This window comes from Silurus aristotelis (genome assembly GCF_946808225.1).
Source record: "Silurus aristotelis genome assembly, chromosome: 15".
Taxonomy (NCBI): Eukaryota; Metazoa; Chordata; class Actinopteri; order Siluriformes; family Siluridae; genus Silurus; species Silurus aristotelis.
This window is the reverse complement of record NC_139588.1, coordinates 17,680,814-17,703,220: the sequence shown is the minus strand read 5'-3', so window position 1 is coordinate 17,703,220 and position 22,407 is coordinate 17,680,814. Positions and strand designations below refer to the sequence as shown.

The following is a 22,407-nucleotide window of genomic DNA, read 5'->3' as shown; positions in this document are numbered from 1 at the left end:
GTGGAGGTCTACAATTTTGTCTCTAGTGTCTTTGGACAGCTCTTTGGTCTTGGCCATGTTAGTAGTTGGATTCTTACTGATTGTATGGGGTGGACAGGTGTCTTTATGCAGCTAACGACCTCAAACAGGTGCATCTAATTTAGGATAATAAATGTAGTGGAGGTGGACATTTTAAAGGCAGACTAACAGGTCTTTGAGGGTCAGAATTCTAGCTGATAGACAGGTGTTCAAATACTTATTTGCAGCTGTATCATACAAATAAATAGTTTAAAAATCATACATTGTGATTTCTGGATTTTTTTTTTTAGATTATGTCTCTCACAGTGGACATGCACCTACGATGACAATTTCAGACCCCTCCATGATTTCTAAGTGGGAGAACTTGCAAAATAGCAGGGTGTTCAAATACTTATTTTCCTCACTGTATTATGACGTGAGGTCCAGATACCATCGTGACACTAAAACAGGTAGTAATAATGGCTACTTTTAATACTTAAGTACATGCCAGTACCCAAACTTTTTTACTTTAACTTGAGTGAAAAAGTATCATCAGTACTTCAACTTTTACCAGAGTCTTTTTTAAGTGAAGGATGTGTATACTTTTTCAATAAAAGCTTGCCCTTAAAAGTTCAGGAATAGTAGTAGAAAATGAGATGGCTAATAGTTCAATCTGGTGTATTAACAGTGAATATTTTTTTTTTCTCGTTCCTCCCTGACATTAGGAGTTGTTTGGTGCAGTGCAGGTCACCCCTCTGAGCTCCGGCTACTCCCTGGGCAGTTCAAACTGGATCATCCAGTCTCACTATGAGAAAGTGTCCTATGTCTCCGGCTCGTCGTTGCTCACCACACACCCTCAGGTCAGCACTTTATTGAGCTCAGTCACTACCCTGCTGCACGTCCGTGAAATCCATGAAACCTTACACTAAAACGTTCCAGGGTATCATTAGCTTTTTTTTTCTGCTGATCGAGTATTTTGGGATGGCAAAGCAGCAGGGTTTTGTTTCGACTCAGCCGTCTTGTGTTTTATGCAGCCTATGGACCAGAGCTCTCTGAAGAACAGTGATGTTTTGATCCTTACCGGCCTGACCCAGATTCCCACGGCCAATCCAGACGGCATGCTGGGTGAATTCTGCAGCAACCTGGGTCAGTTGAGGGAAGACTGCTCACACACTTTGTGTATACAGACATTTATTAACTTCACCGATATGAAAAAAACGTTTTGTTTAGTGTTTTGGGGGGGGGAATAAATGAGGCAGCAGCAGCTACCGAATATTATACTGTATGTACAGTGGTGTGAAAAAGTGTTTGCCCCTTCCTGATTTCTTATTGTTTTGCATGTTTCACACGTTAATGTTTCAGATCATTAAACTAATTTAAATATTAGTAAAAGATAACACAAGTGAACACAACATGCAGTTTTTAAATGAAGGTTTTTATTGTTGATGGAAAACAAAATCCAAAACTACATGGCCCTGTGTGAAAAAGTGTTTCCCCCCCCTGTTAAAACTGTTATCACACCTGAGTTGAATTTCTCCAGCCACACCCAGGCTTGATTAATGCCACACCAGTTCACAATCAAGAAATCTCTTAAATATGACCTGCCTGACAAAGTGAAGTAGACCAAAAGACCCTCAAAAGACAGCATGACAAGATCCAAAGTAATTCAGAAACAAATAAGAAAAGAAAGTAATTGAGATCTATCAGTCTGGAAAAGGTTATAAAGCCATTTCTAAAGCTTTGGGACTCCAGTGAACGACAGTGAGAGCTATTATTCACAAATGGCAAAAACATGGAACAGAGGAGAACCTTCCCAGGAGTGACCGGCCGACCAAAATTACCCCAAGAGCACAGCGACGACTCATCCAAGAGGCCACAACAACATCCAAACTAATGTCAGCCTCACTTGCCTCAGTTCAGGTCAGTGTTGACTCCACTATAAGAAAGAGACTTGGCAAAAATAGTCTACATGGCAGAGATTTAAGACAAAAACCGCTGCTGAGCAAAAAAGAACATAAAGGCTTGTCTCAGTTTTGGCAGAAAACATCTTGATGATCCCCAAGACTTTTGGAAAAATACTCTGTGGATTGACGAGACAAAAGTTTAACTTTTTGGAAGGTGTGTGTCCCATTATGTCTGGCGTAAAAGTAACACAGAATTTCAGAAAAAGAACATCATACCAACAGTGAAATATGGTGGTGGTAGTGTGATGGTCTGGGGCTGTTCGCTGCTTCAGGACCTGGAAGACTTGCTGTGATAAATGGAACCATGAATTCTGCTGTTTAACAAAAAATCCTGAAGGAAAATATCCGGCCATCTGTTTTGTAACCTTAAGCTGAAGCGAATTTGGGTTCTTATCCAAAACGCACCAGCAAGTCCACCTCTGAATGGCTAAAGAAAAACAAAATGAAGACTTTGGAGTGGCCTAGTCAAAGTCCTGACCTGAATCCTATTGTGATGCTGTGGCATGACCTTTAAAAGGCGGTTTATGCTCGAAAACCCTCCAATTAGGCTGAATTACAACAATTCTGCATAGATGAGTGACCAAAACTCCTCCACAGCGCTGTAACAGACTCATTGCAAGTTATCACAAAAGCTTGAGTGCAGTTGTTGCTGCTAAGGGGGGCCTATCCAATTATTAGATTTAGGGGTGAACACCTTTTCACACAGGGCCATGTAGTTTTGGATTTTGCTTTCCCTCAATAATAAAAATTTTGCCACTTCATGTCTGAAAGCCGAATGGAGAACATTCAGTGCACTTGAAATCCCACAGTAGATGCAAATGGTTAATAGACAGGGAGCATTTCACACGCTCAGATCAGATCTCTTATTTCTGTCAGGGTGAAGTATCACCAAACTGCATTCCTTGCAAGTGAATCATAAACCAATTTCTTTATGCTCGCTTGATTGATCTTATTCTCACTTACCTTTTTTTTTTTTATTCTTTCATTCTCTATTTTTTTTTTCCCAGCAATGACAGTCCGAGCTGGGGGGAACGTTTTGGTGCCGTGTTACTCCTCTGGTGTGATTTACGACCTGTTGGAGTGCCTCTACCAGTTCATGGATTCTGCTAATCTGGGCAACACCCCTTTTTACTTCATCTCACCTGTGGCCAACAGCTCACTGGAGTTCTCCCAGATTTTCTCAGAGTGGTATGCAGTCTAATTACTGTCTTTTCAATTAGATCCAGAATTTATCTCACGGATCAGATGAAAAACAGATACTTAGATATTTATTTTTTTTAAAGTTCATTCTTAAATTCTGTTGGCCTGCAAAGAAATTTATGGTTTCCAGCATTTTCTTCATTGAAACTAAAGTAAGTGCGAAATAATAGAAGGTTCTTGCACCAAATATGCTGCCAAAAGTTTGCGGACACATGTCATAAGTATAGTATGTGCTTTTTAAGCATCGCATTCCACATTTAGTAACAATTTCCTCTTATAATTCCCTCCACTTTTTTGGGAAGATGTTCCTCTAGATTCTGGAGTGTGCTTGTGGACATTTGTGCTCATTCTGACAGGGGCATTAGTAAAGTCAGGTACTGATGTAGGTGAGGTGAGAAGGTCTGGGGTGCAGTCACTGTTCCGATTCATCCCAAAGGTGTTCAATAAGGTTGAGGTCAGATCTCTGTAGACAGGAGCTTTGAGGATGAATTTGGACTGTACTTAATGTGAACAGTCTGCTACATTTTAGGATTTAGGACTACAGTTTGCATCTGATCACCATCACTGCATACCTCAACATTGTTTATCTGTAATAAATGGACATTCGGTGCCACCCAGATGAGGATGTGGTTTCCTCTCGAGTCTGGTTCCTCTCAATATTTCTTCCTTATGCCATCTCATAGTTTTTCTCTGCCACAGTCGCCACCACTCATCAGGGACAAACTTACACTTCTAAAGAACATCTTATTGATTCTTTCTTACCACATTATCTGTGTAAAGCTGCTTTAAGACAATGTACATTGTTAAAAGCGCTATACAAAATAAAATAAATTGAATTATAGCAGGAGATCTTCCACTCCAATCCATGCAAAGCTTTAACTTCATCCAAATCAATCATGGAACTGGCTTTGTGCACAGTTGCATTGTCATGCTTGAACAGGTTTGGGTCTCCTAGTTCAAATGAATGGAAAGTTTCATGCTACAACATCCAAAGCGTCCTATACAACTGTGTGCCTTTGCGAAAAACAGTTTGGGAAAGAACCACATATGGCTGGGAAAGTCAGGTGTCCCAATAATTATGTCCATATAGCGTATATGACTAGTATTGTATAGTAATGTGAGTAATTAGAGTTCACATACAAGAACATGTGATTAATATAGAATAGATGTACAGGTTTGCTTATTTTTATGTTACTTAACAGAACTGCTTCAGAGAACTGACAAAAATGAGCCCAGATTCTTCAGTGGATTTTAAAATATAGGGCCATAGCTGTTTCTTATCTGAAGGTGATCACGCAGGGTCACATTATCTTTTGGGAAATTTAAAAAGACAAGATTTAAGGCTTTAATCAGAACTTGATTAAAATTTGTCCCCAGTACAGCCCTTTTCCACATGTTCGCTATTTCATGTACATAAATATTGATTTGAAATCCGCTGTGCCAAAACCACAAAATTTTATGTTCATTGTTTGTGTCAAAAAAGATGTAGAATACATTACAAATTTCTCAACCACTCAGAATCATGTCACTATTCTAAATCTACTTGCTTAAGGTAAAAGGCCGTGTCCTTGCTTTGGGAAATATAGTTAGATTTACTTTGACCTCTAAAGTTCTTTTTCAACTCTCTGAATAATGGATTGTTGGATGGAAGTGGATGAGGGTCTCAAGGACAGTCTGGCTTTATTTTTATTTATTTTTTGTTTTGTTTTTTTAATGTACCTGTTTTTCTGTCTCTTTATCTGTTTTTTTAAGGCTATGTCAGACCAAACAGTCCAAGGCTTACCTTCCTGAACCTCCTTTCCCACATGCTGAGGTAAATCTGAAGCTGCATGTACAAATGTACACATTTATACTGTATATTAGGTTTTAGATTTAAAACATGACCATAAAACACACTTTAATGGACCGCAATGCAGGTAAAAACGCAAGACAGCTCTTCTATTCAGAAAGTACATATGAAGGAATCTTTCAAAATGATCCATCACCAAAGAAAATACTAGAATACTTACAGAACATTAAACTGAAGGACTGTATCTAACCACTGAACTCAAAATCTGTTAAACGCCGCAATATCTCCTCATGCCCACTCTTGATCTTACCATGGAAATAGCCACCACTGAACAATCACATACTGTGTTTTCTACTGGAAATGAAATTGAATAACAAAAACACATTTTAATAACTTAAGCAAATATACTGTGTGCTATAGAGGTAGCCCCTCTTGTATCTGCTGTATCTGCTATTTACTTTATTCAAAATACAGCTGATCCAAACCAACAAGCTGAAACATTATCCGAGCATCCACGGCGAGTTCAGCAGCGACTTCAGACAGCCGTGTGTGGTGTTTACGGGGCATCCATCCCTGCGCTTCGGGGACGTAGTACACTTCATGGAACTGTGGGGCAAATCCAGCCTCAACACCATCATCTTCACTGGTCAGCACACACACACACACACACACACACACTAATACATCAACACATCTTCAACAGGAGGCCCACAAAGATTTGTGTTTGACATTACAATCTAAATCAGTGTACTGACTCAGGATTACAACAAGCAAAAACAAGGGACTATACCTTCATGAATAAGAAAAAAATAATTCTTCTGTAATGAAAAATTATTAGTGCTCCTGCTGGAATATCAGTCAGTAAAACATGTTAAACACTAACTGCAGAACATATTTCACACACTGTCTGGATTTTCTTAGCGTATCATCTTGACTATTCACATTTAACACGTTTTTCTCCATATGGAATAAACCTACTTATAGTAGCTGACCTCAAAATTTCTAAAGAAATTTAAAAGCACACTTTTTTTTAATTGCTACGCATGCTGGCTGAGTAGTGTCTGTTAAAAACATGCTGATACTTTCAGTCAGTGAGTGATAAATTATAAAATGTTTCATAATAAAACCATACATATTTACGCTTGCTAAGTCTAATATTAGAGACAGGTCTATTTAAAAAATTTCCAAATATACATTAGTGGCTTTTAAGTTGATTTTTCTCTTCCTGAAAAGTTCCTTCCGAAGTTCCTTTTTTTTTTACCTCAGATGATGACATGAAAAGTCTGAATTTAATTACACTCAATGAGGAGTTGCTCACACAGGGAGCAGGGATTATTCCTTAAGAGACTCCACATACACCACCCCTCTATTTCTCCTCTTTTGCTGCTGCGACCTTCTCTCTCTGCTAATCCCAGCATCAATTCTCCCACAATTTGTAGACTATAAAAAAAAGATACTAGTTAAAATCGCTTGGAAGAATAGCAAGATAACTCGGATCGACACATTTCCTCAACTCAACTGACAGTGTGATAAAATGAAAAAGGATTAGAAAGCATGTGATAGCAGGTACATACAAATAACAACCATAAGCAGTTCTCCTGTGGAAAATGATTTAACACAAGATTTTATCGTACCGTGCCGTTTTTGTACAGAGCCTGATTTCTCCTACTTGGACGCTTTGGCTCCCTACCAGCCACTGGCCATGAAGTGTGTGTACTGCCCCATTGACACACGCCTCAACTTCCACCAGGTTTCCAAACTTCTGAAGGAGGTTCAGGTACACACCGTGATTTCCCTCGCCGTACGTTTTGTGTGTTGGTGAGAGGTATCACACAGGGTTGAGCTGCACATCACTGTGTTTTATCTATGTTTCTCCAATTGCGTGTTTCATTTTCTTCTCTTGCTTTATTGTGTGTGTGTGTGTGTGTTTTAGCCACTTCACGTTGTGTGTCCAGAGCAGTACACTCAGCCTCCTCCATCTCAGTCTCACCGGTCTGATCTTATGTTGGAGCTCCAGCCTCCACCTCTGCCTTACAGCCGATGCTCCGTCCTCAACCTGCCTTTCCATCGCACATATGAACGTGTACAACTTCTGCCCGAGGTCTGTGTGTATACATTTATTGAAAAAAATAAATAAGTAAATGCAGGTAAAATCTAATTATTCATCATATATTTTCAGGTAAGTTTTATTAAAAAGTTTCTCACACAATGTTAATAGTGTCTAATAAGATTAATTGAAAACCACAGGCTTCTACTACACCTTAAAATTTGATTTCAGTTTATATGCAACAAATATATTTATTTTCTGACATCCCTCTAAATTTGCTAAGGAAAGTTTCAGTGAGAAGCTTCTGATCGATATGTGAAAAGGTCTGTTCAGAGTCTGAGGGAAACATGTTTAATTATCAGTGTTCTGATCGAGAGATAGAGAGATAGATAAAGAGAGAGATTTTTTTTTTTTTTTTAATGCAGCAAATATATGTAATGCTAAGGAATGGTTTAATGAGTAGCCTCTAATCAATATGTGAGAAACTCTTTAGATTTTAAGAAAAAATATATTTTTGATTATAAAAAGTAAAATCTGTGTTCTGGCATCATTATTATATGTACATCAGTTTAAAAATATATATACAGTGGGTACGGAAAGTATTCAGACCCCCTTAAATTTTTCACTTTTTGTTATATTGCAGCCATTTGCTAAAATCATTTAAGTTCATTTATTTTCCTCATGAATGTACACATAGCACCCCATACTGACAGAAAAACACAGAATTGTTGACCTTTTTGCAGATTTATTAAAAAAGAAAAACTGAAATATCACATGGTCCTAAGTATTCAGACCCTTTGCTGTGACACTCATATATTTAACTCAGGTGCTCTCCATTTCTTCTGATCATCCTTGAGATGGTTCTACACCTTCATTTGAGTCCAGAAATTTTTGATTATACTGATTGGACTTAATTAGGAAAGCCACACACCTGTTTATATAAGACCTTACAGATCACAATGCATGTCAGAGCAAATGAGAATCATTAAGGTCAAAGGAACTGCCTGAAGAGCTCAGAGACAGAATTGTGGCAAGGCACAGATCTGGCCAAGGTTCCAAAAATTTTTTTGCTGCACTTAAGGTTCCTAAGAGCACAGTGGCCTCCATAATCCTCAAATGGAAGACGTTTGGGACGACCAGAACCATTCCTAGAGCTGGCCGACTGGCCAAACTGAGCTTTTGGGGGAGAAGAGCCTTGGTGAGAGAGGTAAAGAAGAACCCAAAGATCACTGTGGCTGAGCTCCAGAGATGCAGTCGGGAGATGGGAGAAAGTTGTAGAAAGTCAACCATCACTGCAGCCCTCCACCAGTCGGGGCTTTATGGCAGAGTGGCCCGACGGAAGCCTCTCCTCAGTGTAAGACACATGAAAGCCCGCATGGAGTTCTCCAAGATGGTGAGAAATAAGATTCTCTGGTCTGATGAGACCAAGATAGAACTTTTTGGCCTTAATTCTAAGCGGTATGTGTGGAGAAAACCAGGCACTTCTCATCACCTGTCCAGTACAGTCTCAACAATGAAGCATGGTGGTGGCAGCATCATGCTGTAGGGGTGTTTTTCAGCTGCAGGGACAGGACGACTGGTTGCAATCAAGGGAAAGATGAATGCGGCCAAGCACAGGGATATCCTGGACGAAAACCTTCTCCAGAGTGCTTTGGACCTCAGACTGGGCTGAAGGTTTACCTTCCAACAAGACAATGACCCTAAGCACACAGCTAAAATAACGAAGGAGTGGCTTCACAACAACTCCGTGACTGTTCTTGAATGGCCCAGCCAGAGCCCTGACTTAAACCCAATTGAGCATCTCTGGAGAGACCTAAAAATAGCTGTCCACCAACGTTTACCGTCCAACCTGACAGAACTGGAGAGGACCTGCAAGGAGGAATGGCAGAGGATCCCCAAATCCAGGTGTGAAAGACTTGTTGCATCTTTCCCAAAAAGACTCCTGGCTGTATTAGATCAAAAGGGGGCTTCTACTAAATACTGAGCAAAGGGTCTGAATACTTAGGACCATGTGATATTTTAGTTTTTCTTTTTTAATAAATCTGCAACAGTGTCAACAATTCTGTGTTTTTCTGTCAATATAGGGTGCTATGTGTACATTCATGAGGAAAAGAAATGAACTTAAATGATTTTAGCAAATGGCTGCAAAATAAAAAAGAGTGAAAAATTTAAGGGGGTCTAAATACTTTCCGTACCCACTGTATATATAAGTGTCGTTGTTTGTCCTTTTTTCCCCCAAAAAATGATTATGATTTAAAATTTTTTTTTAAATGTTAATCAAGATATAATTGCAAGTTGATTCCAAATTACAGTCAAACGTAATTGAATTCTAATCATTCAGTCATTGCAGAATGATTTCATGGAGTTTAGTCGTTGCTTTTTAAAACACACACTTTTTTATCTTACAAAATTATTAAAAAACTATTTAAATTTTTGCGCAGCATTTTAATTCCCGTATGATGCGTTGGGACACTGCCAGGATGTACCCATCTCCCGCCTTGTGAGATGCCTTACTCTCGCCAGCGGTCTACAGAGTTATGTGGTCTCGGTGTCAGCTCCTGTCGCTCTCCTTTTTATCGGCGTCACCAGACACTGAAACGGAGCGCGTCCGGCTCCGCCCTCCACTCATGCACGTGCCCATTGCCACATTCATGTATAGGTTATAATGCAGTAAAATGCTGTTTTGCTAAATTATGTACTATAATTTTTTAATTAATAACAAATTACAGTATACTACCCCATACTGATCTCAATTCTTTAAGACTCAGGGGGTAGGCTAGGTCATGCCTCGACTTATGATATTTTTATGCTACGATGGTCTCGTTGTAACGCATCTCCATCGTAAGCCGGGGACTTTACAGGTGTAAATGCATTGCTCCAAATTAAAGCAAAGTTCAAATAGTTTTTAGGCATTTTCTCATGTTTAACTCTTTCGAAAGTACTAGAGCGAGATAATCTGCGATCAACAGGAGCTTGATTTCAGTGCAAAGATGAAAGAAGATTGCAAACAAGCTGGAACATATCCAGGATCTAAATCCTCTTTCTTTCTGCTTTCAGCTTGCCAAAACTCTTGTACCATCTGAGATTAAACCCGGCATCTCCGTGGCAAACGTGTCAGCGGTTCTGCAATCCAAGGACAACAAGCACATCCTTCAGGTTTGTGTTCAACAGTGATTTATGATAAACCTCTGAAGGATAATTGCAGTATTCTGAGAGAAAAACGTTCCAGTTTTTTATGGGCAAATAAAAACAAAAAAAACGTATCACTACTTCGTGTGAAAGGTGGATTTTTTTTTTTTGTGTGTGTGTGTGTGTGTGTGTGGTAATTTGTCAAAAAACGAGGGATAATGAGCACTTGTGTTCTCACCGCCTTATTACGTTTCAGTCTAAGTGCCTGAGGGAGGCTGTGAGAAAACTGAAACTGAAATGGTGTCTGTGTGTGTCAGAGAGATGGACGGATTGTGAACAACACAGCTTGATGTGATTTCTTTTCTTTTTTTTTGTTCCACATTCATTACTTTCTTCTGTTTTTTTTTTTCTCTTTCCATCTGGTATGAGAGACTTAAAATGTATCTGGTTGTGTTTAGGGCATCAGGTCTGTCTTGAACATATGAGGATTACTTGAAGCAATATGACATTTATACAGTTTCCTGCACTTTTTAAACTCCTGTGATCATCTTTAGACAGGAGCCGACAGTGTGAACCGACACTGAGCAGAACTTCACGTACATACAGCATCTTAGTGTGTACTTAGTATTGCAAGCACTTACAGCCTCTTAGGTGCTCACTAAGTACTTCAGGTACTTACCAGACTCAAGGTTGTACTCCTTCCTGGGAAGAATAGCAGCATTTCTTTCTGTGTGTGTATGTGTGTAGTTGGTGCCCAAGCCTGCTCCTGTGGCTCCCAGTAAGAAGAGGAAAAGGCTGATGGACGAGGTTCCAGAGCTGACGAGCCCGAAGCCCCTGCTGAGTGGAGCTGTGCCTCTGGAGGCCTTCCTCGCCTCACTGCACAAGGTGGGAGAGAGCTGGACATGGTCTGAATTAATGTTTATATATAAATATTAAATCGCCATAGATTATGCTACAAGGCCAGGAATCATTATATTATATAATAGTATCATTCTATTTTTAAATGTAAGGACACGCATACATAATAAATATACAGTGGCTTAGAAAAAACATGTTTTTATTTATATATATATATATATACAGTGCCTTGCGAAAGTATTCGGCCCCCTTGAACTTTGCGACCTTTTGCCACATTTCAGGCTTCAAACATAAAGATATGAAACTGTAATTTTTTTGTGAAGAATCAACAACAAGTGGGACACAATCATGAAGTGGAACGAAATTTATTGGATATTTAAAACTTTTTTAACAAATTAAAAACTGAAAAAATGGGCGTGCAAAATTATTCAGCCCCTTTACTTTCAGTGCAGCAAACTCTCTCCAGAAGTTCAGTGAGGATCTCTGAATGATCCAATGTTGACCTAAATGACTAATGATGATAAATAGAATCCACCTGTGTGTAATCAAGTCTCCGTATAAATGCACCTGCACTGTGATAGTCTCAGAGGTCCGTTTGAAGCGCAGAGAGCATCATGAAGAACAAGGAACACACCAGGCAGGTCCGAGATACTGTTGTGGAGAAGTTTAAAGCCGGATTTGGATACAAAAAGATTTCCCAAGCTTTAAACATCCCAAGGAGCACTGTGCAAGCGATAAAATTGAAATGGAAGGAGTATCAGACCACTGCAAATCTACCAAGACCTGGCCGTCCCTCTAAACTTTCAGCTCTCAAGGCTGATCAGAGATGCAGCCAAGAGGCCCATGATCACTCTGGATGAACTGCAGAGATCTACAGCAGAGGTGGGAGACTCTGTCCATAGAACAACAATCAGTCGTATACTGCACAAATCTGGCCTTTATGGAAGAGTGGCAAGAAGAAAGCCATTTCTTAAAGATATCCATAAAAAGTGTCGTTTAAAGTTTGCCACAAGCCACCTGGGAGACACACCAAACATGTGGAAGAAGGTGCTCTGGTCAGATGAAACCAAAATCGAACTTTTTGGCAACAATGCAAAACGTTATGTTTGGCGTAAAAGCAACACAGCTCATCACCCTGAACACACCATCCCCACTGTCAAACATGGTGGTGGCAGCATCATGGTTTGGGCCTGCTTTTCTTCAGCAGGGACAGGGAAGATGGTTAAAATTGATGGGAAGATGGATGGAGCCAAATACAGGACCATTCTGGAAGAAAACCTGATGAAGTCTGCAAAAGACCTGAGACTGGGATGGAGATTTGTCTTCCAACAAGACAATGATCCAAAACATAAAGCAAAATCTACAATGGAATGGTTCGCAAATAAACATATCCAGGTGTTAGAATGGCCAAGTCAAAGTCCAGACCTGAATCCAATCGAGAATCTGTGGACAGAACTGAAAACTGCTGTTCACAAATGCTCTCCATCCAACCTCACTGAGCTCGAGCTGTCTTGCAAGAAGGAATGGGCAAAAAGTTCAGTCTCTCGATGTGCAAAACTGATAGAGACATACCCCAAGCGACTTACAGCTGTAATCGCAGCAAAAGGTGGCGCTACAAAGTATTAACTTAAAGGGGGCTGAATAATTTTGCACGCCCAATTTTTCAGTTTTTTATTTGTTAAAAAAGTTTGAAATATCCAATAAATTTCGTTTCACTTTATGATTGTGTCCCACTTGTTGTTGATTCTTCACAAAAAATTACAGTTTTATATCTTAATGTTTGAAGCCTGAAATGTGGCAAAAGGTCGCAAAGTTCAAGGGGGACGAATACTTTCGCAAGGCACTGTGTATGTATGTATGTATGTATGTATGTATGTATGTGTAGATAGATAGATAGATAGATAGATAGATAGATAGATAGATAGATAGATAGATAGATAGATAGATAGATAGATAGATAGATAGATAGATAGATAGATAGATAGATAGATTTATATATTCAAGAAGTTGATGCTGTTGATGCTCGACGGGTCAGAACTGTTTTGGAAGCAAAAGGGGACCAACACTGTATTAGGCAGGTGGTCATAATGCTATGCCTGGTTGGTGTATATAGCACATACCCCCCCCCCCCCCTTTTTTTGCTATTGAAAGACAAACATGGGCTAACATGTAAATGACTTCTAACAAGGTCAATGGAATGCTGCACTGCTGTGGCGTTTTCCTATTTACTCCAAACCCAATAGGATCTTCATAAGCAGCCACAGTAAGGTTACAAATGAACCAAAATAAAACCATTTCTGCGACGTTTTGTTTTCTTAAACCATTACGTCGTAGCAGGTTCGCAGCAGTCGATTTTCAGTTTTTCTTCCAAAAATTCGGGCTTCGACTTGAACATACCGATCGGAGTGCATTTACTGTTTAATCTGCTACAGGATATGAACAAAAAGTGCTACATTAATGAAGCTTCTGATTATTGCTGTGTCGTTTTTATCATGCCGGCTGATGGTTTCTGGGCCGTGCACGTCCACAGGGGCAGGGAATTAGTGCAGCTTAATCCTGTTTGTGTTACTGTTAAATCCCCATTAAGAAGGGAGAGATGGCGGGTAATGGATGAAGCCATCCACTTCTAATAGCGAAAGGGTCTCGCGTGTGCAATATAGAGAGTGCTAGCGGACACGGTGTGCGCACGAGGCGCTTCATTCCTCTTCCATTATCAGCTCCTAATGATTCGGAGTGAAAAGTAAGTAGTGACGTAAGAAACGAAAAAGCTGCGGCCCATTTTTGTGTGTGTGTGTGTGTGTTTGAGAGTGAGATTCTAGATAAAGGCTGTGGGATTCGAGAATTAGACCTCTGATGGCACTCTAAATTGAGGCAGAGAGGTGGAGTCTGAACAAATGAAAGTGGAAAGAGAGTAACTATAATATTATCCGTGTGAGCTGAGAGAAGTCTGCTTATTTTTGAAATTCTTGGAAATTTTTGTAATTTTTTCTTGGAATGCACTAAATGTTAGTCATTAAAAGCGTATTGTTTACTCTTCAATGTTGCTCTAGCAGTGCATTATAGCAGACTCTCCCTCTCATGCCTCTCTTTTTCTCTTGTAAAGTTAATAAGACAAGAAATCGCAGTTTGTCATCGTACAAAGAAACCCCCAAACCCGTCGTCCTGAAACATTTACCATGTCCAAAAACATTACACTACTTGACATTACTTCTGGCTGTTATTCAGGGTTTCTGTGGCGTCTTGAGAAAGTGTAAAATTGAAATGTTTGGTCTTAAAAAGTCTTAAATTCGTTGTTCTTAACTCATTTAAAATTAAAACTTTTCTAATGTCCATGTAACGCTTCCTCTAATGCTCATTGAAATGCTTTTGCATGTCTTTAGAATGTTTGTTTGTTTGTTTGTTCCTGTGCTGTAGTTCTTTCTTTCAATATAATTCCCTGTATTACGACTACAAATGAGACCAACATGCAACAGCCAATCGGCTTTGTTATTGAGATGAATCCCTCTTTGATTGTACCACAGAGGTCAAATGGATTTTGTTTTTCGGGTTACGGGGAAGTCCTATCTAAGATTTTTGAGCTTGTTAAAGGCCAGTTGTTAACTATTTGTGTGTGTTTTCGATGTCGTGATATAGGTCTTAATTTCCATTCTTAATTTTCTTGAAATGGTCTTAAAAAGTCATACATTTGAGTTAACAAAACCTGCAGAAACGCTGGTTATTACGTGCTGACACTGGAGACTCAGGCTGCACAGCCAAGAGTCGTGGGAAACAAAGTACTCTGAAGTCCTCCTAGAGTCGAAGGTGCAGGCTAAGCACTAAAACATACAGCACGTCTTCAATTTCCAGCTAATTAAAAGCGCAGCAGGGTCTCTTCAGGCGGTTCAGACTATAAAATCAGTGCAGAAAATACTGCAGCATGCCCGCCTTCCAGTTTCATTAGTGCATGATCGATATGCTAACTGCCTATGGAAAGCTGGCAGGATTAGGGGTATGTGTGTATATGAAAGAGAGAGAGAGCAAGGACGATGCTGATAAAGAGCGCATATCAAAAACTCTATACAGTCAAATGCTCCATATACATTATTGATGGACCTTTGGGATGCTCAGTGAGAGAGAACTATGTTTATGCAGTAAAGTTTAGTGTAGTTTGCCAACTACACGAGCACCAAACCTGCAAATACTTAGTTACTGTACTTAAGTAGATTTGTATGGTATCTGTACTTTACTTCACTATTTATATTTTAGATAACTTTTTACTCTTCATTCATTACATTCATTCATTTTCTACACAAATATCTGTACTTTCTACTTCTTACATTTTAAAAACAGGCTCGTTATTTTAGTTTGAATCTGTGACATGATCGATATTTTTCCGTCTCATTTCGTGCTGTTTTCAGCCCGTCAACCTGTTTCTTGGTATTTGCGCAGATTTTTCAATCTACCACCAGTGCATCATTTCCTGGCTCTCACACACCACAGATGCAGACTCGTTTACGAAGTGAACAACAAGCAAGGCAGAGGGCAACAAGGAGTTTGGGGTTAACGTGGATGAGACAGAGGGAGTCAGTGATGTAAACATGACTGAGAACAGAGACATTCCTGATCACATGATCATCATCATCTTTTCTCTGCTTGTGTTCTATATGGTGGATGTTCAGCCTGAATACATCATTAAATAACATTTCATTTAACACAGCGTGACGCTAAAACAGGTAGTAATAATGGATACTTTTAATACTTAAGTACGTCAGAACCCAAACTTCTTTACTTTAACTTGTATAGTCAGTACTTCAACTTTTACCAGAGTCTTTTAAAACATGAGAATCTGTACTTCTGCTACCTCTGGTAATCCGGGCAAAGGCAAATTTCGGGAGTGAAGCAGGAGGTTCAAGTCATATATATATATATATACACACACACAGTGAGGAAAATAAGTATTTGAACACCCTGCTATTTTGCAAGTTCTCCCACTTAGAAATCATGGAGGGGTCTGAAATTGTCATCGTAGGTGCATGTCCACTGTGAGAGACATAATCTAAAAAAATAATAAATCCAGAAATCACAATATATGATTTTGTAACTATTTATTTGTATGATACAGCTGCAAATAAATATTTGAACACCTGAGAAAGTCAATGTTAATATTTGGTACAGTAGCCTTTGTTTGCAATTACAGAGGTCAAACGTTTCCTGTAGTTTTTCACCAGGTTTGCACACACTGCAGGAGGGATTTTGGCCCACTCTTCCACACAGATCTTCTCTAGATCAGTCAGGTTTCTGGCCTGTCGCTGAGAAACACGGAGTTTGAGCTCCCTCCAAAGATTATCTATTGGGTTTAGGTCTGGAGACTGGCTAGGCCACGCCAGAACCTTGATATGCTTCTTACAGAGCCACTCCTTGGTTATCCTGGCTGTGTGCTTCGGGTCATTGTCATGTTGGAAGACCCAGCCTCGACCCATCTTCAATGCTCTAACTGAGGGAAGGAGGTTGTTCCCCAAAATCTCGCAATACATGGCCCCGGTCATCCTCTCCTTAATACAGTGCAGTCACCCTTACTTATTTGCAGCTGTATCATACAAATAAATAGTTAAAAAATCATACATTGTGATTTCTGGATTTTTTTTTTAGATTATGTCTCTCACAGTGGACATGCACCTACGATGACAATTTCAGACCCCTCCATGATTTCTAAGTGGGAGAACTTGCAAAATAGCAGGGTGTTCATTCATTCATTCATTCATTTTCTCCCGCTTATCCGTAATTCGGGTCGCGGGGGCAGCAGTCTAAGCAGGCATACCCCGCCTTCGACTGCTGGCCAATCCTCACAGCACCGTCCCTTACGGTCCCTCCTGCAGGTGGCGAGCCCACGGGAAGTAGCAGGGTGTTCAAATACTTATTTTCCTCACTGTGTGTGTGTGTATATATATATATATATATATATATATATATATATATATTAGTATTACATTTGACGATTTATATTACACACTACATATATGACTCTGGTTCTATATGTATCTTTTCAAACTCTTTTTCAGGTTTACTTTTAATTGTATAGAACCTTTTCCCTGTTGTTGTGCATGTGCCTGAGCTCCCATGCAAAGATTCATGAAATATTCTACTCAAGTACAAGTACCGTTACTTCAATAATATTTTACTTAAACACAAAAGTTAAACAATAGTTGAATGTACAAATGGAAATGGACTGGTCTAAAAAAAAAAAAAAAAAAAAAAAAAAGTTTTTACATTAACTGAGTAAAATTATAGTTATATAATTATATTGATAGATGATGATGGATAGATGGAGGGAGAGAGAAGGTTTTTTGGGGGGGGGTAGTTTCCGGGGCCTGATTCTTTCTTTTCCTTTTGAATTATAATTTATTTATTTTTACTCATTGACAAACATGATTTAAAGTATAATACTTCACACAACACATAAGTAGGATAAACAGGAGTAAATAAAATAGTAAGTTACTTTCCACCTCTTTTTTGTGGGCAGAGCGGAATCTCCGAGGTGAAGGTGGAGGAGACGGCGGACGGTCACATCCTGCACCTGCAGGCCGAGGACGCGCTCATCCAGCTGGAGGAGGACGCGACGCACATCGTGTGCGACAACAACGAGCCGTTGCGCACCGCTCTCAGAGACCTGGTGCTCCGCTTCCTGCAGAAACTTTGATCTCTGACATTTTGAGCATGGACTCGATGCCCCTGTATGCAGTGCGGCTGCATACAGCATGCTGATGATTTAGTGGCTCAGTGAGCAGTGAGCGATGGGACGTGCCTGACGTTGTTTGTGGTTTAAATGGAAGCAGAATCTCACTGTAAACATCAGAGTGATGGAATGTCCGAGGGAAGGAAGCTGAATAATGTGCTTCACAATTCCTTATTAAAAGACACGAGCCAGCATTCCTAAATGACATCAGTGTCCTAAACCTGAGCCATTTGAAGATTCCCAGAATGCCCCGGATAAAAGTACAGTAAAAATCAGGTTTGACGATAAAATACAAATAACTCGGCCTTAAAAAATAAACGAGGTGGGTTTTTTTTTCTATTTAATAAATTAGTTTTAGTAATATTTTGGAGTTGTGATATTTTATTACTGAGTATATCAGATTTGAACATCGATTTTCCATTTCGATCAGAGGTCCAATCCTCAGTATCCCCAAAGCTGCCACTCTTGGGCCCTTGAGCAAGGCCCCTAACCCTCTGTGATCCATGGGTGCTTTTTCACAGCTGACCCCAGCTTCCTTACAAGTAAAAGCCTCTTTCTTTTTCCTTTTTCTATTAGAAATAGCACAAGCAATAGTTTTTTGGGTTTTTTTTTTTTTTTTTTAAAGTTCTTCATATAACCTTCACTCACCTACAGTGGAAGTCAGTGGGCGTTCAGGACACCTTTATGTAAAGCACATACCTACCATACAGACTGTAATTAAAGGTTTGGTAAGTACATGGTAAAGTAAATATGTGCTTTTTGAGCACCGCATTCCACATTCAGTCCCAATTTGTTGTTCTAATTCCCTCCACTCTTCTAGGAAGATGTTCCACTAGATTTTAGAGTGTGATTGTGGAGATTTTGGAGACAGGGGTGTTGGTAAAGTCAGGCCTGGGGTGCAGTCAGCATTCACATTCAAGGAGTTTGCTTTGTGCATAGGGGCACGGTCATGCTGGAACAGGTTCGGGTCTCAAAAGGGATAATTTCATGCTACAACATCCAAAGACGTCCTAAACAATTGTGTGTCTTCAGATTTGCGATGAGTCCAGGGAAAGTCAGGTGTCCCAATACTTTTGTCCATATAGCGTGTGTGTGTATGTTGACCTCTAGTGCTGTACAAATCATCCATTCAGTGATGGAACTACTTTTCCACAGAAAAGAATTTCTGGTCTTGTGGTGTGTGAGCGATGCAGTTCTGATTTCATGCTGCAAAACCAGAATGAATTTGCATTGCTGCAGAGTTGGAAGGTTGGATAAAAGTTCACAAGATCCGCTTCGGTAAGATTTTGCGTCATGCCTATTTCAAGCAGACTTTTATTGTTAGTGTAATGGTTTTAGTTCTGAATATTTGGTTCTTATAATCATCGCCACTGAATGTTTATTTCTAAAACAACACAAAAGACTTTCATTCGAAGTGAGCTTTGAGTTATTACGTGCCTAAAAATGGACTGTGTCTGGATCTTCTTCTTTTGGCTTCTCCCATTAGGGGTCGCCACAGCAGATCATCGGTCTCCATACCCCCCTGTCCTCTACATCTGCCTCTTTCAAACCAACTACCTGCATGTCTTCCCTCACCACATCCATGAACCTCCTCCTTCGCCGCCTTCTTCTTCTCCTTCCTGGCGGCTCCATCCTCAGCATTCTCCTACCAATATAACTCATGTCCCTCCTCTGCACATGTCCAACCATCTCAATCTCACCTCCCTCACCTTGTCTCCCAAACGTCCTACATGCGCTGTCCCTCTAATAAACTCGTTTCTAATCCTGTCCATCGTCGTCACTCCCAACGAAAACCTCAACATCTTCAGCTCTGCTACCTCCAGCTCCACCTCCTGTCTTTTATACAATGCCACTGTTTATAAACCGTACAACATCGCAGGTCTCACCACAATCCTATAAACTTTCCCTTTCACTCTTGCAGATACTCTTTTACCACAAATCACTCCTGCTATCACTCTTCCACACCCACTCCACCCTGCTGCACTCTTTTCTTACATCTCTAACACACTCTACATTACTTTGCACTGTTGACCCCAGGTACCTGAACTCTGGATGGAAGGTGCAAAATAAATTGAAAGGTAGACTCGTCTTTACTGTAAATAAAAGAATAACGGACATCTCAGTTTTACTCCATTGTATATTGTTTGTTTTATTATTATTAATAAGTTTTTGAATAAATAATGTTTCTCAGACTTGTGGTGGGTTTTTTTTTATTTTTTTTTTAACAAATTCAATGGCTGTGCTAAAGTACCACCAGGGGTCAGACCTGAGCGGCCCCCATGTTCTCTTCTCACCAATACAACTTCTAAAAATAGTTTCAAGTCTGAATGATTTAATTCCTTTTAGCGGGACTGCGGATTTAGCCTTTTTCGGAAGGAATGCGCTTCCTGATAATGAAACGAATGGAGCGCTGCAGATGGCCATGTAATTTGGCTTTTAAACTGCACTAGAGCGGCCATGAATAACCGTAATAGCAGTGTGTCGGTGTTTACTGCAGTGTTCAGTTTGTGTGAGCTGCAGAAGGGAGAGAATTCAGGCCTGGTTTAGAAATGACTAATCACCTCACTTATCACTGCATCGGTTTCTGTTAGGACACATCAGTTTATTCAGTGGAAGGATGCAGTGATTCCTCTTGGTGCATTTCTGCGTTCACATATACCTGGATAGCACTATTATCAGAAAACCAAACCCTAACTGAACCAAATACTCTGAATCGGAATAAATAGATTGAGAGCAATGTGCATCAGGTGAAAGTTGAGTGTATTAATCCAAAGACTAAATTATCTTTCACACATTCTTTATTACCACTGAAATTCCAGCATTACTCTCATAAAAGAAAAGGCTTAATGTCCTAATATGGTTGCAAAAACAGCAGCTCAAATGGGGAAAATGATTTTTCTGTAACTATACTATACCCTGATAAGGCATAACAATATAACCAGCTGCCTTGTATTGTGTTGGTCCCCTTTTGCTGCCAAAACAGTTCTGACCCTTTGAGCATTAACAGCAACTTTAGTTTTTTGAGCTACAGAAGATTGTCTGATGCCTCGGCCCCCGTGACCCTGTCGCTGCTTCACCACTGTTCCTTCCTTGGAGCACTTTTGATAGATACTGACCACTGCAGACCAGGAACATCCCACAAGAGCTGCAGTTTTGGGGACCCTGTCCTCTAGACATCACAATTTGGCTCTTGTCAAACTCACCTAAGGCCTTACACTTGCCCATTTTTCCTGCTTTTAACATGTCGACTTTGAGGACAAAATGTTCACTTGCTGCCTAATAATATCCCACACACTCACGGGTGCCTTGATGAAGAGATAATCAGTGTAATTCACTTCACTGCTCATAATGTTATGTCTTATTTGTGTAGTGTGGTGAACTATACTATACTATACATATCAGATTTAAAACACTGATGCTTGCCTACAAGGCCAAAAATGGACCAGCACCATCTTAACTCAGAGACCTCATACCTCCTCGCACTGTCTGAGATCCTCCAGCACTGCTCGACTGGTACCACCTTCTCTCAGAATGAGAGGTAAGTATACTTCAAGGCTCTTCTCTGTTCTGGCACCGAGGTGGTGGAATGAACTTCCCCTAGATGTCCGTACAGCAGAGTCCCTGACTATCTTCAAGCGACGACTGAAGACCTACAGTACCTCTTCCTGAAACACTTAAATTAGCACTTTCCAAGTTTGCTGTGTAGAATTAGAGTTATATTTATATTAAGTTTGTAATCTTGCGTACCAGTGTAGATTTAATCATTGCTAGAGACTCAAAGCACTTTTCTACGTCGCTCTGGATAAGGGCGTCTGCCAAATGCCACAAATGTAAATGTGAATACATTACATGACAGATATGGGAGGCGGTTAAGGCATTGGATTTTGGAAAGTCATGAGTTCAAATTCCAGTGACACCAATGCTACCACTTCTGGGCCCCTGAGCAAGGCCCTTAACCCTGCTCTGTATATGAATAGGATGAATGTAAGTCGCTCTGGATAAAGGTGTCTGCCAAATGGCATAAATGTAAATATGTATATAGTTAATATTTTCTAAAAGAAAAATTCACCAGTGGTTTTTTTTTCCTTTGGCTACAACACGTTTTTTTTTTTTTTGTATTATGCAAATGACACGAATTTGCAGAAGGTTTCCATGTTCCCATTTCCGTCAATCTAAATAAATTTAATCCAATTTGACAGTCTGAACACTAAGGGCCGATCAAATATTCATTTGGATTTCATATATAACTTGAACAAAAGTGCTAGGCAAGTCTGTTAAAACAAAAAACGAGATAAAAAATGCACCGGTATTTTTTTAAACCCGATTTAGAAAATAATCAGGTTTAAGTGTTTACATGACTTATTTTTTTCTCTATTTCCTGGTTTATTTCAGAGCTACACCGCCTTTTTCAATTGGACCCAATTTTAGTTTGAAACAAGCTCATGTTCATACGAAGGCTTTTTCAATTTGATTGAGCCTTCGATAAGATCACTAATGGATTATTTGCTTACAGGCTGGTTTGGTCAATTAGAATTAGCAGTAACTTGCCTGCATGAGAACCACTTCCAAACTGGATTGGGTTTAAGGGCAAATTTCCATGTAAATATTTTCAGCAAACCAAGACGCAAGAGTGAAAATGAACCTTTGATTGCATTTAAGCGAATGATTTAATTATGCAAATGTCATTTTTTTTCTCCCTATTTCTACATTA

At 39.8% G+C, this 22,407-nt stretch overlaps 1 protein-coding gene across 1 annotated transcript in view; it reads left to right on the top strand.

Moving 5' to 3' along the window:
• The window catches only part of ints9 (integrator complex subunit 9), a 28,472-nt gene extending 8,586 nt beyond the window's left edge, over positions 1–19,886 (top strand). Inside the window, exons 8-18 of the mRNA XM_083562289.1 lie at positions 723–857; positions 1,032–1,143; positions 2,969–3,149; positions 4,914–4,974; positions 5,425–5,596; positions 6,603–6,727; positions 6,884–7,051; positions 10,055–10,153; positions 10,874–11,011; positions 17,484–18,657; positions 18,729–19,886. Of these exons, the coding sequence (XP_083418415.1) occupies positions 723–857; positions 1,032–1,143; positions 2,969–3,149; positions 4,914–4,974; positions 5,425–5,596; positions 6,603–6,727; positions 6,884–7,051; positions 10,055–10,153; positions 10,874–11,011; positions 17,484–17,660 (1,368 nt within the window). The 3' untranslated portion in view covers positions 17,661–18,657; positions 18,729–19,886. The remainder of the gene's footprint in view (positions 1–722; positions 858–1,031; positions 1,144–2,968; positions 3,150–4,913; positions 4,975–5,424; positions 5,597–6,602; positions 6,728–6,883; positions 7,052–10,054; positions 10,154–10,873; positions 11,012–17,483; positions 18,658–18,728) is intronic.
• Positions 19,887–22,407: the final 2,521 nt, after the last annotated feature.